This window comes from Micromys minutus, assembly GCF_963924665.1.
Source record: "Micromys minutus genome assembly, chromosome: 21".
Taxonomy (NCBI): Eukaryota; Metazoa; Chordata; class Mammalia; order Rodentia; family Muridae; genus Micromys; species Micromys minutus.
The window spans coordinates 31112507-31128087 of record NC_137956.1 but is presented as its reverse complement, the minus strand read 5'-3'; the positions used below and the strand labels follow the sequence as shown (position 1 = coordinate 31128087).

Genomic DNA, 15581 nt, shown 5'->3' with positions numbered 1-15581 from the left:
TACTATTTGGAAGGATTAGGGGGTGGGTGTGGCCTTGTTAGAGGAAGTGCATCTCAGGGGAGGGGGAGGGGATGGGCTTTGAAGTGTCAGAAGTCCAAGCCAGGCCCAGTGTCTCTCTGCTGCTTGAACCATGTCTGCCAGCATGCTGCCAGGCTCTGAAACTATAAGCCAGTCTCAATTAAATGTTTTCCTATATAGGACTGGCCACATCACAGTGTCTCTTCACAGCCACAGAGCACTGACTAGGACGTAGCTTTTCTTTTTTTCCACTCTGCAATCTTCCTCTGACAGACCCCATTTCAGCCACCGTCACCTTGCCCAGGTGAAGTGTCTCAGGAAGACTGGCTACTTCACCTTGATCATTGCATCCTGAGGGCCCTAAGCTGGCACACCTGAGGTGGAAGCTGTTTCATTAAAAAATTAACAAAGAACGACAGAATAAAGAGATGTATGCATCATTATATTTAAATGTTCGCTATAATATAATAAATAAATATTTTCACACTAAAAAAAAAATACAATCTAAGCCACGAGCCACCTCACACACCTTTAATCTCAGCGCTCAGGAGGCAGAGGCAGGCAGATCTCTGAGTTTAAGGGCAACCTGGCCTGTAGAGAGAGTTCCAGGACAACCAGGGCTACACAGAGAAACCCTGTCTCAAAAAGAAAAACCCCACACCCAAAAATATAGTCAGTATATAATAAAAAAATTAGACAGAAATGATCTCAAAAATTAACTTTGTGGTTCTATGGGAATAAAAGGCTTCATCCAAATTGCTCTTTCTTATTGCCCATGACCAAGTTCCACCAGGCAAAACAACTCGGAGGCTTTCTCCAAAGTCATCCTGGGCTGGCTGGAATGGGGTCCTGGTTAGTTGAGGGACTTCTAGATTGTTCACGGACATAGAAGAACCCAGCCTACTGTGGGTAGGACCATCCCTAGACAGGTGGTCCTAAGCCATATAACAAAGTTAGCTGAGCACACACAGCGGCAGTTAGCAAGCAGCATCCTCTGTGGTTCCTAGTGTTTCTTTGGCTGTGAAGGGGATTCCTTGGTCAGAGGTAGCGCTGTGTGGAACAACAAGCAGCCCTACCTTCACGTTCCAGCTCTCACCTCCCGCAGTCATAGACCAACAGAGTCTTCCTTCCTCTAAGGTGCTTTTGGTTAGAGTGTTTATCGCAGCAACAGAAATGAGAGTAGGGCGGCCAGCCTCTCCAAAGCAGCCACAACACTAATGCCTAGCACCCGATTCCTATGCCTGTCCCTGGCAGCAGGCACTTTGCACCTTCTCTCTCTGTCTGCACCCCAACTCAGTAGTGAAAAGCTAGAGACCACCACAGACTACCTAACCAGTCCCTGACGCAGGACCCAACTCCACGTTGACTTGCAGATGACAAAAACTTAGAAACAATAACTACTTTCAGTCTGGGCTGGATGTGGGGATCATGGAAGAAACACTCGACATCCTGTTACAATCCTTCTCATGTTTATACAAGGCACAGCTCCAGGACCCAGCCTTTTGGGAGAGTGGACGGGGAATGGATAGAGGCCCTGTCTGTCTCCTGTTCCGCTTCTCCTCGAGGGAAAGACTTCTTGGCTGCTAATGAGAGCAGGAGACCTGACAGCCTCTTCCATTTGGAGGAGACCAGCCAAGAAACAAGGCTAAGCCATCTGGCAAACACAGGCAGAATTACCAGCCAGGAATCCTGGGCCGTGACCCAGAGCTCCAAGGACTGGTATCAAACTTTTCTGGCAGCTTGGAGTGGGACAAAGGCTTCGGCTTTCCGCTCGGGCCCAGGTCGTGGGAGAGATCTTCCAAAGACGAGATCTCCAAGTCACTCTCATCTTCTGACAGCTGCAGAGGTATAAGAGGAGAAGAAAACAGACACCGATAAATGCAGGAGGGCGGCAGAGTTCAGAAATGGGGGGAAATGACGAGAGAAAGGAGAGCAACTGGGAAAGGAGACTCCTCGCCCTGCCTTCCAAGCACCCTGCCTCTGAAAACCTGCTTCAGAGACTCGGGGCCACAGTGATGGGATCCTCCAGTATCCTACTGAGGAGGCAAGCACCTCAGAGAGATTCATGTGTCCATCTGGTTGTTCATGTTTGCACTTAAACCTGGGCGGCACGCACGCTCACAGTATCATCAATCTGGGTTAGACCATTAACGTTCATTCACAACAGAGAAAGAGGAAGAACTTGGGAGATCTCCACGTGGGCTCCAAGATGAAACCAACACAGTATGTAGTAAAAAGGTAGATGGGAATAATATTATACGCAGATTTTTTTTAACTCCTCACATTGATGGAACCGGAAGACTTGAATTCTGAAGCTCTTGAGACGAGCACACTTAGTTGAAAGGACCCTTCCTAGCAGACTGATGCTCAGAGGTGCCTGATAAACATGAGAGGTGGGGGAGCAACGAACAGCCTGGAATGAGTCTGGGCTACCGCCAAAGGGAAGACTCAAGTCTGCTGGGAGACGAGGCTACATCCAGACTAGTAACGGCCTAGGCCAGGGGTCCCTGATCATTGTTCTCTGTACGTCCACTGGCTGCCTGGGTCTGGCTTTTGACACATGACATTCCATGTATGTCATCCTGGCATGTGAGAAGATACCATCCAGGGCCGAGACAGCAACTCCGCGTTTTGTCTATTGGTGCTCTTTCTGAATGGAGAACAGGAGAACCTGGGGCTCCTTACAGAAACTCCAACATTGTGTGATTTATTATAAAACAGAGAGTGGGGGACTAAAGGGATTGCCCAATGGTGGCCTGCCTAGTGACAGTGCCATCAGCATCACTAAAAAGACAAGTGCCCACTACTGCTGTTGTTGTGAATGCTGCTGTTCAGGGCAACATCCTAATCATCTCAAAAACACAACAACACCTTTTTAGTTGAAGTGAAGTAAAAAGAATTCTATAGTTTTCTACCCTAGAAAGTAACACAAGTGGCAGCTGTTCCTTGATGGCGGGAGAGGGTGTCGAAAAGAATCTGGTGCTGGTGTGAGTTCTAAGTCTGACAATCCCACGGCAGCTACAGGCTGAGAAAGGCCAGGCCATCAGGAGGTGTGGTGGTGAGGCACTCACCATCCTGAATACCTGGGACAAAGGTGCACATTTCTCCATCTGGCAGAGGGTGGCACCACTCCAATGCCTGCCCTTGGTGGACAGTGCTTTACATCCAGCCCTGGGGTCTTCTGTGAAGTAAGGGCTGGGGACACTTGGACTATGGAAGAGACAGCACAGGAAGGTAAAGTCACAACAAGCGGCTCTCGCGTTATGAAACTAGGAAGTAAACCTCCTCAGAAAGTACTTACAGAATGAACCAAAAGGCTTTTTAAGCAGAAAAAAAAAAATATTCAAAGTGGTCATCTTTCTATGTATATAGTGACAAAGGAGACAATGTCTCATGCAATGGCCTTCTCAGGATACATCAAAGCTGATACTTGCTCAGTCTTTCCCCAACCCTTCACTCCAGAGACCTCAACTTTGGAGCTAGCTCTCTATGGGGATGCAGAGTTATCTTTAAGCATCCTACCTGAGACTTTCTTGCTGGTGTGGAAGCTCTCTGAAGGGCAGCGTTGGGCCTTAAGAACATATTGACCCCTCCCGAAGGCTTCTTTGCAGGAGTTTCAAGCTGCTTCTCAAGGTTTTTGACCATGGACTGCACCAGTGTTCCTGGAAGGAGGACAATTAGCCATGTCAGTGGAACAAGCCTGGAGAATGAACACTTCATCCCTCTGGACCACATCTCTCCGGTGTAGACAGATGGATAGAAAGAGAGTCAAGAGGGAAAAGACAAAATTGGTACCTCCCCATCCCCCAAAGAGGGAAAAAAAAAAAGACAGAGAAGGTCCAGGCTAATACTACTCTGGTTTCAAAAGGCTTAGAATGCCTGGATAATTTTTTTTAAAAAGCAGCCTGGTTAATTTAAAGATAGATAGATAGATAGATAGATAGATAGATAGATAGATAGATGCATAGATAGATGGATAGATAGATAGATAGATAGATAGATAGATAGATAGATAGAAAGAACAAAACAAACAAAAAGAATGCCTTGATAATAGAACTGTGCTGTGCTGAGTTATGCAGTGGCTACTGTTAGAGGTTTAGAAAGATCATCCCTCTAATGAATTCAAGGCAGAGGCAGCCTTCTGTTTAATTCATGTAATTCTGTAATTCATGAACTCCAAAGATTGGCTTGTTGTGGGTCAATGTGTGATGGTTAATCAAGTTGATTGGATTGGGAATGCCCTAGGGAATTAGTAGACACACCTCAGGGCGTGCCAGAGAGACTTTATCAAAGGCAGTTAGGTTGTGAGTGTCTGACCTGATCAGTGGATTACTGGATTGATCCCCTGATAGGTTCATCCTGGGGTGACATTTTGGAAGTGTGGTGAAAGGTAAGACCCAGTTGGAAGAAGTAGCTTTCTGTAGGCATATCCTGGCCTTTCCTTCTACCCCTTTCTCTGGATTCTTGTCCACTAGGATATGATCTGCTCCAGAGACCCCCTCCAGTGATGGATGGGCTGGCATTGGGGAAACCACATTGTTCTTGGATATTTCAGTCACAGTAACGTAAAATGAGTCCTGTGTCTTCCTTCAACACCTCCATCCACAGCCGACCAAATATTAGTATCCCAGGAACAACTTCCTGTGAATTCCATGCAGAAAGCAGGTGCTAAGCAGTATCTCAGATTATCAATGCCCCCCCCCCCATTCATAATAAACCAAGATGGCTGAGAAGCATAGCACAAACTTCACCCAGCTCTCTGGAATTCAAATGCTAAGAATCTCGGCAGACTTTTGGAGCTGTAATCGCCCTTGGATGATAGATCACTGTGGTTACTGGGGCTGACTGGCTGGGCGGTTAAGAGTGTCTACCTCGTTTGACCCGAGTTTGGTTACCATCAGCCGGCTCACTACCACCTAGAACTCCAGCTTCAGGGACTCCAACGCCCTCCTTTGGCCTCCACGGGCATCTGTATCACTTGCACATAATCAAAAATGAGTCTTTAAAAGACAGAAAGGTTTATTAAATCCCTACTCTGCGCCAAGCACTGAGTTGCTTGACCCCCTTATTAGTTGTCTTGTTAAAATATGTGATTTTACAACCAAGAAACCAGAATCTTTGCACAAGGACAAACAGAGAGTAACACAGCCAAAACTGTATCAGTAGACGTGTGGTCACCCCACAACTCGATCATCTGACCAGACTATCAGCCCACCTGCTAAGGAAGCAAGCCTCCATCCAGAAAGCTAACCCTGGTGGCTTCTAACGGGATGACAGGCTTGGACTACGCTGCAGACATGAAGAAGCATTACAGACTCCATTAAGATAAGCGCTTACAGACTGTAAGCCCCAGGGCTCCCCTTGCTTCTCCTTTGCAAAGTCAACACTATAAGCTTCCACATGCTCCAGCTCCACCTGGGCTGAGAAACACAACCTGACCCAGAGGCATCGCTTCCCTCGGTGGGTTTTATAAGGGAACCTTGAAAGGCTGGAAGCAGATGCCATTACTCTGAGAAATGTTCAACTCCCTGTCACAATGCCCTATGAGATAGAGCACAAAGAGTTTAAAGAACGATTCACTCCAACCACCGGAACCCTTAGCTTCAGTCTCTACAGAGCCCTTTCCATCAACAACTGGCATCCAGTTTGTCCCGGAAGCAGATATCAAAGAACATTTTCTTTCCTACACAGATAAAATGCTGTTGTGGCCCAAAGGCTGTTGGTGAAGACTCACTCAAGGTTTCTGGCTACCTTCTGCTGTCCGTTTCTCCCATACAGCCCCAAAAGGGGGCTATGCCTTAGATAGTCTGCTCTGCTGGCAAGACTGTGAAACACAAAGGAGGTGAGGAGGCTCCCCACACCTCCAACATTTGGACACCCAGGGACACAAACATGGGGTAACATAAGCCCCACCCAAGTCTCCTGGCACATCTGAGACAAAGAAGAAATGCCAGATCAGAAACAGCGTTCCAGGGCACAGAGAAACTGGAGCTGGAGAAGGACTCACCTGTGGAAGCCAGCCCGCCTGAGCCCTTCCCAGGGGGTTGGGCACTCTCTTCTGAGGTCTCAGAATCAGACCAGCCCCAGTTGTCCTCAGGCTGGGGTGCTGACTTAGAGAGAACTTTAGGAGGCGGAAGAGACACCCGTTGCACAACATCTCCCTCCGGCTCTTCTTCAGAACTAAACGGTGGTGTGCTGCTGAGAGGCGAAATGAAGGGAACACGGGCCAGAAAGAAATACTTAAAAGCCAGATTTTTGCCTTTCTGGTTTGCCCAGAGTCAGCCCCACTCCTCTCTCAGGCAAAGCGGAGAGCTCACAGGGCCTGAGGCCCCACCCTTCCTCTACAGCCATGGGTTGGAGGGAGAGATAGGACGGGGAGGGGAGGCCTCCCTGGACTGGGAATAAAGGATCCTCAGTCTCTTCTCAGAAGCTTGTGTGGAATGCTACCTAAGTGCATGTCTGTCTCGGTCCCTCCCTTGTAATGCAGAGCGCTGTAAGGGTCTAGGATAGGCTTCCTGAGGCCAAGCACCACCACCTCCGACCCTACAAGAGGCCAAAGTCTAGAGCTCACCTCAGCCCAGGCCCAGGGGAAACAGGGGTACTGGAGGGTCCATGCACTCTGGGGCGTGGAATGGGGGTGGACACCTGGGTGAGGCTGTGGCCACGGCTGCTGTGGCCTTGAAGAGTTGGCGTAGAAGGCTCTGCTGGCTTGGATGGCAGTGCCACAGACAGGGTCCTGGTCTTTGGCCGGACCTCCTTTGTGGCCAGTGTGATCCGCTGGCTTTTGACTAGAAATACAGAAAGGATACAGAATGTATTCCTGATATAATGTAGAAGTCTAACCCTAGAGATAATTAAGCAATAATACATTGACCGTTGCCCTACGCCATGAGTCTCTCTGTTAGAACAAAGATCCAGTTTCATCAGATGCTGGGAGAGTATTCAGTGTCTCGGGGTCACGCCATCATTACCGAAGACCAGAGAAGTCAGCCAGTCTGAGGACCCAGGCCGACTTTGCTCACAACCTTGACTACCTAATACCTTAAATGCAAGAGGTCCTGCAGGAAGATGCTACCGCCACCAGAGGGCGCTGCAGGACTACATGACTACCAAGAGCTACCAGGCACCTTTCAATTCACAGCCAAAGTTGCTGTGCCCAAGGCAGGCAATTAGAGGCCACCCCTGTTTTCCACATTGCATTGGGACCCGCTGGGAGACAGGGCACCCAGCGATGTTTATTCATGGAAAACAAACTGAAGAGGAAGTGTCTCGCAGGGAGCTAAAGTGCTTTCTTTCCATGAGACTTACACGGATGCACTGAGTTCATCGAGAAGTGTTTCTTACTGCTGTAGCTCAAGGTTGCTCTCAGAGAGTCTGCTTATTGGTGAGTGGGAAGGGGTAAGCCGAAGCCAGGAGAAAGGCAAACAAGCCTGCAGAGGGGAAATAACAGCTCACAGCTGCCAGGGACCAGCCACCACAAGGAGCTCTTTGAATAGCTCCAGGTGACAGTCTTCAGGCTGTGATTCCCCTGCTTTCCAGAGACAAACTTGCCCTCAACTCCACGGGACAAAGGGGCAGGTGTGAACCTGGTCATCCAACTCCCGCCACGTCCACGGCAAGCTCCCAGGCAAGACACGTGATCTAAGCCAGTGGTTCTCAACTTTCCTAATGCTGCAGACACTTTAATATAGTTTCTCATGGGCGGGGTACAATTATTTCATTGCTACTTCCTAACTGTATTTTTTGCTACTGTTATGAATCGTACTGTAAATATCTGATATGCAGGATATCTGGTATGCGACCCCTGGGGAAAGTGTCCTTCAAACCCCCAACCCCCACGGTTGGCTCACAACCCACATGTTGAGAACCCCTTAACTCTTAGCGGGTAGAGATCAGCACTGTCACAGGGCTTGTAGGGTGCATGAGGACTCAACGGCCTGGGAGCAGGAAGGAAAGTTAAGAACTTGAACCCCAAAGCTAGAGAAGGGGCGATAGAGAAAGGTGAGGCTTTCTCCTGGCTTTCCAACAGGAGCAATCGGGGAAAGCTGACACCTAGAAGAAACAGTACGGCACCCTTCCTTTCCCCCAAGAGCAGGGCTCCAAGGACACTGCCATGTTTCCTGCCCTGCCTCTCCTAACTGATCAGCACGCCTGGGGCTGGCTGACTCAAATCAGTCCCTGTTGCTTTCTCCTGTGTCAGGGCAGGTCTGGGCGCAAAGCGAGGCAAAGCACGTACTGTGCTAAGTGAAAAGACACCTGGGGGAATGAGCGAAGGAAACAGGTTCACATCCAGCAGGAGAGCCACCTGTCAGTCAGAGATATCCACAGGGCCTACAACTGTCCTCCCTTCGGAACAGTTAAGGTAAGAATGACTTAGGCTGGAGTTTCTCAGATAATCACATAATTTTTACCATATTCTTATACTACCTGCCCTGTTATCTCTTTAGCATGTTGCATTCAGTAATAGCACATAAAATACTGGTGTTACATGTATACAAGAAACAATTCCATTACCTAGCTTGATTGCTATGCCAGGAATTGTTTTTTTTTTTTCCCAATTCACGTATTGAAAAAGATTAAGTTATAAAACAATTGGTCCGTGTCCCAACTAAAATCATCTCTAATGTCCCCAGAGATATGCATGCTGCACTTAAGCAGACTTTTTTGCACAAAGAGCTCAACTCTGAGCTGCTGGACACGAGAGAAGATTGGCATCCCTCTGGCCATGAGTGTCCACAATGGAGGAAAGCTGGGAAGGAACCTGGGTATTTTCTCCACCCAAAGCACAAGGGCCTCAACCCAGCCCCACCCATGAGGGTCCCACAGGCTCAGTCCTCCAGAGAAGTCCTGAGGGAAGCAGGAGCAGCACCCGCCACCTCAGGCATGGAATCCTCTCCTCAGGTCGTGGTGTCAAAGCCCTCCTTACCCGGAGGCTGGCCATCGGGCTGGGACACCACAGCTGTACTCTCACATCTCTTCTTCACCCGGCTGCTCACTTCCTTGTTGAGTTTTTCCCTCAGACTCAGAAATTCTCGGAAGTTCCGGGCTGCCTGTTCTCTTTGGGTTCTCAGCAGGGGCTCCAGGCGGCGGACAGTCTGAGCTGAAATTCCCTTTGTGTCCTAGAGGGGACAAGAGTTCACCTTTGCACACACAGTCCCTCCTCCTTTGCCTATAGCTGCTGACACAGAGCCACTGTGACTGGTGTCTGGCATGTATTGGGTCAGAGGGGGTGATGTGGGAACAGAGTGGGTGAGCTTCACACACTGTGGAAATCCTGAGGGGTTTGGGAGCTCTAGCACCACGAACTACACGGGCTTCAGCAAAGGGCTGCATCACGGTTCACACAGTAAGGAACCCAGATGGCCAACTCCAGCATAAACTGAACCCACGGTGAGAGTGTGGCATTTCACACCTCCTGGCCCTAACTGTATTCTTCCCTGCTTAGCGGTGTTTGGAAAACTGGACTACAAAAATAGGTGTGTACTTCTAGAAGCTTCCTGGGCTTCAGCCACACCCTCAGAATCCAGGAGAGGGTCTAAAGAAGGCATTGGAATCCCACATGGAGATTTATCAAAATTAGACATTTTAAAAAATACAACCAGGCCAGGATTAAGCAGCAGACGAAGACAGAGCAACCTCAATGAGCATCTTTGCAAAACTAAACCTGGCTGTCTGCAGTTGTTACTCTTGTGCTTCTGATTTTACTCACTGAAATGCGGATGGTAAGCCCAATGCTCTGTGATGCATCGGCCACTCTGATGACGTAGTATACCTTTGCTTCCTAATAGATGTCCCTGATGCCCATAGCCACATACAACCAGAAACAGCCACGTGTTCCACATGCAGAAAGTACATTCAGATTCGTGCAAATGCAACTGGTCCATAGACCAGACTCAGACTCAGCCAGTTGACTGCCCTCTGTCATCTTATGTAGTGATGCAAAGGAAAAAGTAGCCAAAGAGTGGAGAACATTGAGGGGGACGAGGACTTAGAGGAGAAAAGAGCAGAGAGACCACTTGGCTGCTGAGAGCTGGCAGCAGTTGCCCGGACAGCAATGAGCACAGGAAGAACCAACTGACCCTGCAACACAAAGAACGGTAAATCACCTCTCTAGGTGATAACACTTTTTGTCTTCGTTCTGAGTCTCCGCCCTTAAAATAGTCCCTAGTGTGGCGTCACGCTACATTAATTCCAGCTCCCTGGAGACTGGTGTAAGTTCAAGGCCAGCCTGAGCAGTGTAGCAAGACCCTATCTTTAAACACACGATCACATGACTAACTCAACAGTGGCCCAGCAACTGACCCTCTTTATCCCCATGCCTTCCAGCTTCTCCTCCAGGGTGTCCTCCAGGATGGGCCGGAACTGCTTCAGCCAAGCGGGGTTTTTCCTGAGAGCCGCTAACACCTTCCACTGTTCCTGCTGCTCCTCACTGGAGGCCTCCAGCTCTGTGGGAGGGGACAGTAAGCAAGGTCAGAGGGCCCTCCTGAGACCACCATCCCCAGAGCCCCGCTGTACCTTCTGGGGACTCCTGTCTCCAGAGAGAGTGAGAACAGACCACTCCCACATGCCCACCCATGGGCCAGAAGATGGACCATTTTTTCCTTCTGGGTGTCACTGTCTCAGACTCGTCACCCACCTTCTATATTCCAATCTCCTGCCATTCTGGACCTCGAAGGTCTGGGCTCAGTCAGTCTTGAGACAGGTCAACTTATAGCTTGGTTTGGAATTAAGCTTTGAAAACAACTTCTTCCCTGGGCTCTACTCTGGTCTCAGATGCCAGACCAGCTCCAGACTCAGCCCAGCCTCCACCTGATACCATCTCTTGCCACTGAACTCTCTGCTACCAAAGAATCTGATTCTGTTCTGAAGCAGATTAAACCCCAGACAATATCTTCCCCTCAAGTTCCCTCTCTAAGTCACGGTCTTCCCCTTTACAGTGTAGTATGTATTGGAATTACTTGACCTAAAAGTGTATGAGCCTGGCCCCTCCCAAGTCAATCCCACCATATTGTTGGGACCTATGTAAAATATTAAGGCCAAGATAAAATGTTAAGGCCTGGATAACAATTATCTGGCTACCCTACCATTATAAGGAAACTTTCTCATATGTTTCTACTGTTACTAGGAAACTCTCTAATGCCAAGATTGATTATATTCGTTAAGTTCTGTACCCTTGGAAACCAGTCATGATAGAAGTCAGTAGAACTGTTTTCTATAGCTACCCACAATAAGCTTGGACCCAAAACAACCACCCAACAGTGATTCCTGTACCTATGTATAAGCTTTTATGGTATTTGCCTTTATAAGCTGCCTCTAAGATGGACCCCAACGTAAGAGACACCTGCACCAAAATAAAAATAAAAATAAAAATAAAAAAACTACTTGGAATAAGACTTCCGTTTTGAGTAGTGACTGAATAAAATTTAAGTTTCCAGGACTTCCCTGGTAACTGACATCCTACTTGGCAGAAAGACATGTACACAGGAAACTGACATCCTGGTTGGCAAGTTAAGATATGAATGTTAGACAAGTCCTATCTTCATAGACAAGTTAAAACTTGAATATTAGACAAGGCAAGTCCCCTGCCACAGCTGAATACCCCAACCAACAGAAACATAATAAATGTACAATAAAGACATGTTTCTAAGGAATTCCCCTATCCCTAAATCCATGGCATAGATGTTTGTGGATTTGGGGCTTAAAAACCCTGTAAAATCTTAACTCAATGTCATGGTTCAATTCCCAGATCTGGACCATGACCCCGATCAACCAGTCCTGGGGTGTATGCTCAATAAACTATTCCTGTTTGACTGAGATCGGTGTTTGAGAGGTGATTCCTGGACCCCAAGACATATGTCTAAGAAGGGTCTTGAGATCTATATTTTCCTGTGCACAGATGTTTCTGATGAAGGTGAGTCACACACCATACTTCAAGAAATACCGGTCCATGGGTAGAAAAATTAATAATAAAATGTGCTAACTGCTATAGAGGACCAGGACATGGCAATGTGGGGGAGGGGGAGTAGAGGGGAAGGGGGAGGTTTCCCAGGAGTTGTTCTTCAGGGCCTGTAGGGTAGTAGTTCTCAATCTCCCTAATGCTAAAATCCTTTAATATGGTTCCTCATGTTCTGGTGACCCTCCAATATAAAATTATTTCGTTGTTACTCTGAAACTGTAATTGCTACTGTTGTGAATTGTAATGTGAGTATCTGCTGTATGGGCTATCTGGTATAACTCCCAGGGGGTCAGGACCCACAGGCTGAGAATCACTGCTGTAGGGGCTCCTGTGGGCTAAGCACTTTGACTCACCACTAACAGTTCCTAGGAAAATCACCTCAGTCCTCCCAACCAAGGCTGGACAAATGTCTGTTGCCTCAGAAAGAGCAGAGATGGCAAACCAAAGACACAATTTCACCCAAGCCGAGCTTGATGGGGTTCTTTACAGGACTGGGGGGCAACTAACAGACAGCTGCACCACCAAAGAAGGGTCTTCCTCCTCCCAGCAACCCCTGACCACTTAGAATTCTTTAGGGAAGGGCAGGGTCTCTGAAAGTTAACCAGCTCTATTTGAGCAGGTCTCCTGCGGACCATCCCAGCCACTGAGTACTCAAGACAGCAAGGGCCATGTTCTGCCAAGAGGACGGCAATCCATGAGTATGAGCAGAATACTGTTGGATGGAGAACAGTATGAGGACCTGGAGAAATGCACCCTGTGTCCTCAGACAACTCTCAATAAATGTACAATGAGGTGCACACCTCCACCAAGGCTACACACAGGAACTCCCTAAAAAGCTTTAATGTCCACCAAGGTCCAGAGCCTATCTCCACAAGGTCTGCAAGGTGTAGGGGGAGCACAATGCTCTACAGTTAGCTGCAAGCTCCCTGCATGGGTCTTAATGCATAGAAAGTTTCAGTCATTTGAGGAACAGATCAGAACCCATGAGGACAGACTGCTGGGTTCGATCCCCCAAAATTCTACTTCCATTTGTCTGCAGTGTGGTTGGAGAACCTGGACTTCTAGTGGGTTTCCAGCTTTGGTGGTGCAGGCCCTGGCTCCGCCCACTGTAGCCTGTGACTCAGTGACCCTGCAGACCAAACATTAGTACCTTTAAGCAAGACACCTGGTGCACGCAAGGTGCTGAAGAAGTATTTACCCTGTGCTCTTAGTTCCTTCCACCACAGCTTCATGTGTCCAGGTTACATTTAAAGAGAAACTAAAGGGGCTGGAGAAATGGCTTAGTGGTTAAGAGCGTTGCCTGCTCTTCCAAAGGTCCTGAGTTTAATCCCTGGCAACCACATGATGACTCACAAGTATCTATAGTGTGCTCTGATGCCCTCTTCTGGCATGTAGGTATACATGCAGATAGAGCACGCATACACAGTAATTAATACATAAAATAAGTAAGTAAATCAGCGAGAAAGAGAGCAGCCTATCCGCTTTCTTCACTGAAGAGAGAGAGAGAGAGAGAGAGAGAGAGAGAGAGAGAGAGAGAGAGAGAGAGAGAGAGAGAGAGAGAGAGGTGGGGTGACTCACCTTCCTCAGAAGAGTCCTCCTCTGTGACCACAGCCTTTGGCACCTCTTGGACTTCTGAGAAGACAAGAACAATTAATTCACAGTACCAGAACTCTGCAGCCTACCCTTGATACAAAGAAAGATTTAGTAAGTACCCCGGGTGAGTGCTGGCCTGTAAGGGCAAGCCCACCCCAGATTCATCTTCCCTAGAGGGGAAGAATGTGGAAAGGTCACAAACACAGACGTGGAGGCAGGAGATCTGGTCCTCACCTCAGCTCTGCCCCCAGTAGCTGTGCAGCAACTGAAAAGTCCCTGAACCTCACTTGGCATCTGTTTCCTTATGTAGAAAATAAAGTAATAACACCCACCCCATGTTAATCACAATGTAATGGGAAGGTGGGTCTGAAGAACTTGGCCCGGCACTGTTGTTATTAATGATATACCACAGACATGGTGAATCAAAAAACTAATTAAGGGCCCAGATTCATCAACACCACGCCCCAGACCCTCACCCACTCCCTTCCACTGGAGAAAATCAAACCAGACATGAATCTCTGAAAGCTGACCGGAAGCCTTCAGCAAAATTACCCTCTTTTCCATAAGCCCTATTCCTTGCCCAGTTTGAGCCTGATGCCACACTGCGTGCCCCACAGACCGCTATCACTGTTCTTCTACCCATAAGTCACCTGGTGGTGGAAGAGAAAGAGCCCAGGACACCCCCAAAGACTGATACTAAGTTCCCACTGCAGACTTACCCTCCACCTTCCTGAGGGACAAAGTCTGGATCTGCAAAAGGCGGGATAGAGCAGGTTACAGGCAGCAGAGGGCATTGGAAGGACTCTACTCTGCTCTGAGCAGTAGGTCTGCCCAGAGTAGGGAAGAAAGGACAGCTACTGTTGTCATGCCACCCACTAAGAGCTCACTACCCTGCCCCATGCACATGTCATCTCCCACCGTGCATATGTGGAAAGACACTGCCCCAAGCAGTCCTGGATGACAAGCCTGCTCAGCTCTCTCACGGATGAAAGACCAGAAGGACTCTCTTAAAAGAACTATTCCTGGGCTGGAGAGATGGCTCAGTGGTTAAGAGCACTGACTGCTCTTCCAGAGGACCTGAGTTCAATTCCCAGCAACCACATAGTGGCTCACAACCATCTGTAATGAGATCTAATGCCCCGTTCTGGTGTGTCTGAAGACAGCGACAGTGTATATAAATAAAATAGATAAATCACTTTAAAAAAAAGAGAGAGAAAGAGAGAGAACTATTCCTTCAGGGCAGGAGCCCATGGAAGCATAGTGGAAGCCATGAGAAACCAATAAGAAACAAGCTGGCTTCTGAATAAAACAAACACTTTCAGAAGAGAGATGCGAAGCAGGAAGACTGTCCATCTCAAGTCCTGGATCCCTTTTATTCCCAAACTCCGCTGTTCCCAGCAGCCTCTAGTCACAACCTTCTGTAATTCTAATTCCAGAGGACTCTACAGCCTCTTCCAACCTCCAAGGCTACCAGGCACACACATGTGCACTTGTGTGCAGAAAGATTACCATTCACACAAAATAAAGTCTTTTTTCTTTTTTAATGAAGGACCCTTTTTTAAAAATTGTGCTCTTTCCTAGTGTCCTCGCTAGGGTTTTCTAGGATTGTGATAAAACACCATAGCCAGAAAGCAAGTTGAAGAGGGAAGGCTTTATTTGACTTACACTTCCTTATCAAAGTCTATCATTTGGAGGAAGTCAGGACAGGGCTGGAACCTGGAGTTGATGCAGAGGCCGTGGAGGGATGCTGCTTACTGGCTTGCTCCCCATGGCTTGCTCAGCTTGCTCTCTTACAGGACCCAGAACTACCATGCCACTAATGGCATCACCCATAATGGGCTGGCCCCTCCACTTACTGAGAAAATGCCTTACAGCTGGATCTCATGGAAGCATTTCCTCAACTGACACTTCTTTCTCTGGGATAACTCCAGCTTGGATCAAACTGACACACAAAACCAGCCAGTATGCCCAGTTTCCTTAAAGTTACATTTGCTCACCAACACAGCTTTGACCA

At 48.1% G+C, this 15581-nt stretch overlaps 1 protein-coding gene across 1 annotated transcript in view; it reads right to left on the bottom strand.

The window, feature by feature from the left end:
- Positions 1 to 1502: 1502 nt before the first annotated feature.
- DZIP1L (DAZ interacting zinc finger protein 1 like) overlaps positions 1503 to 15581 on the bottom strand; it is a 34554-nt gene continuing 20475 nt past the window's right edge. Inside the window, exons 9-16 of the mRNA XM_080934552.1 lie at positions 14287 to 14317; positions 13553 to 13606; positions 10321 to 10463; positions 8945 to 9137; positions 6590 to 6806; positions 6026 to 6216; positions 3541 to 3680; positions 1503 to 1856 (exon numbers count right to left, since the gene is read on the bottom strand). Coding sequence (XP_080790678.1) covers positions 1692 to 1856; positions 3541 to 3680; positions 6026 to 6216; positions 6590 to 6806; positions 8945 to 9137; positions 10321 to 10463; positions 13553 to 13606; positions 14287 to 14317 — 1134 coding nt within the window. The 3' untranslated portion in view covers positions 1503 to 1691. The remainder of the gene's footprint in view (positions 1857 to 3540; positions 3681 to 6025; positions 6217 to 6589; positions 6807 to 8944; positions 9138 to 10320; positions 10464 to 13552; positions 13607 to 14286; positions 14318 to 15581) is intronic.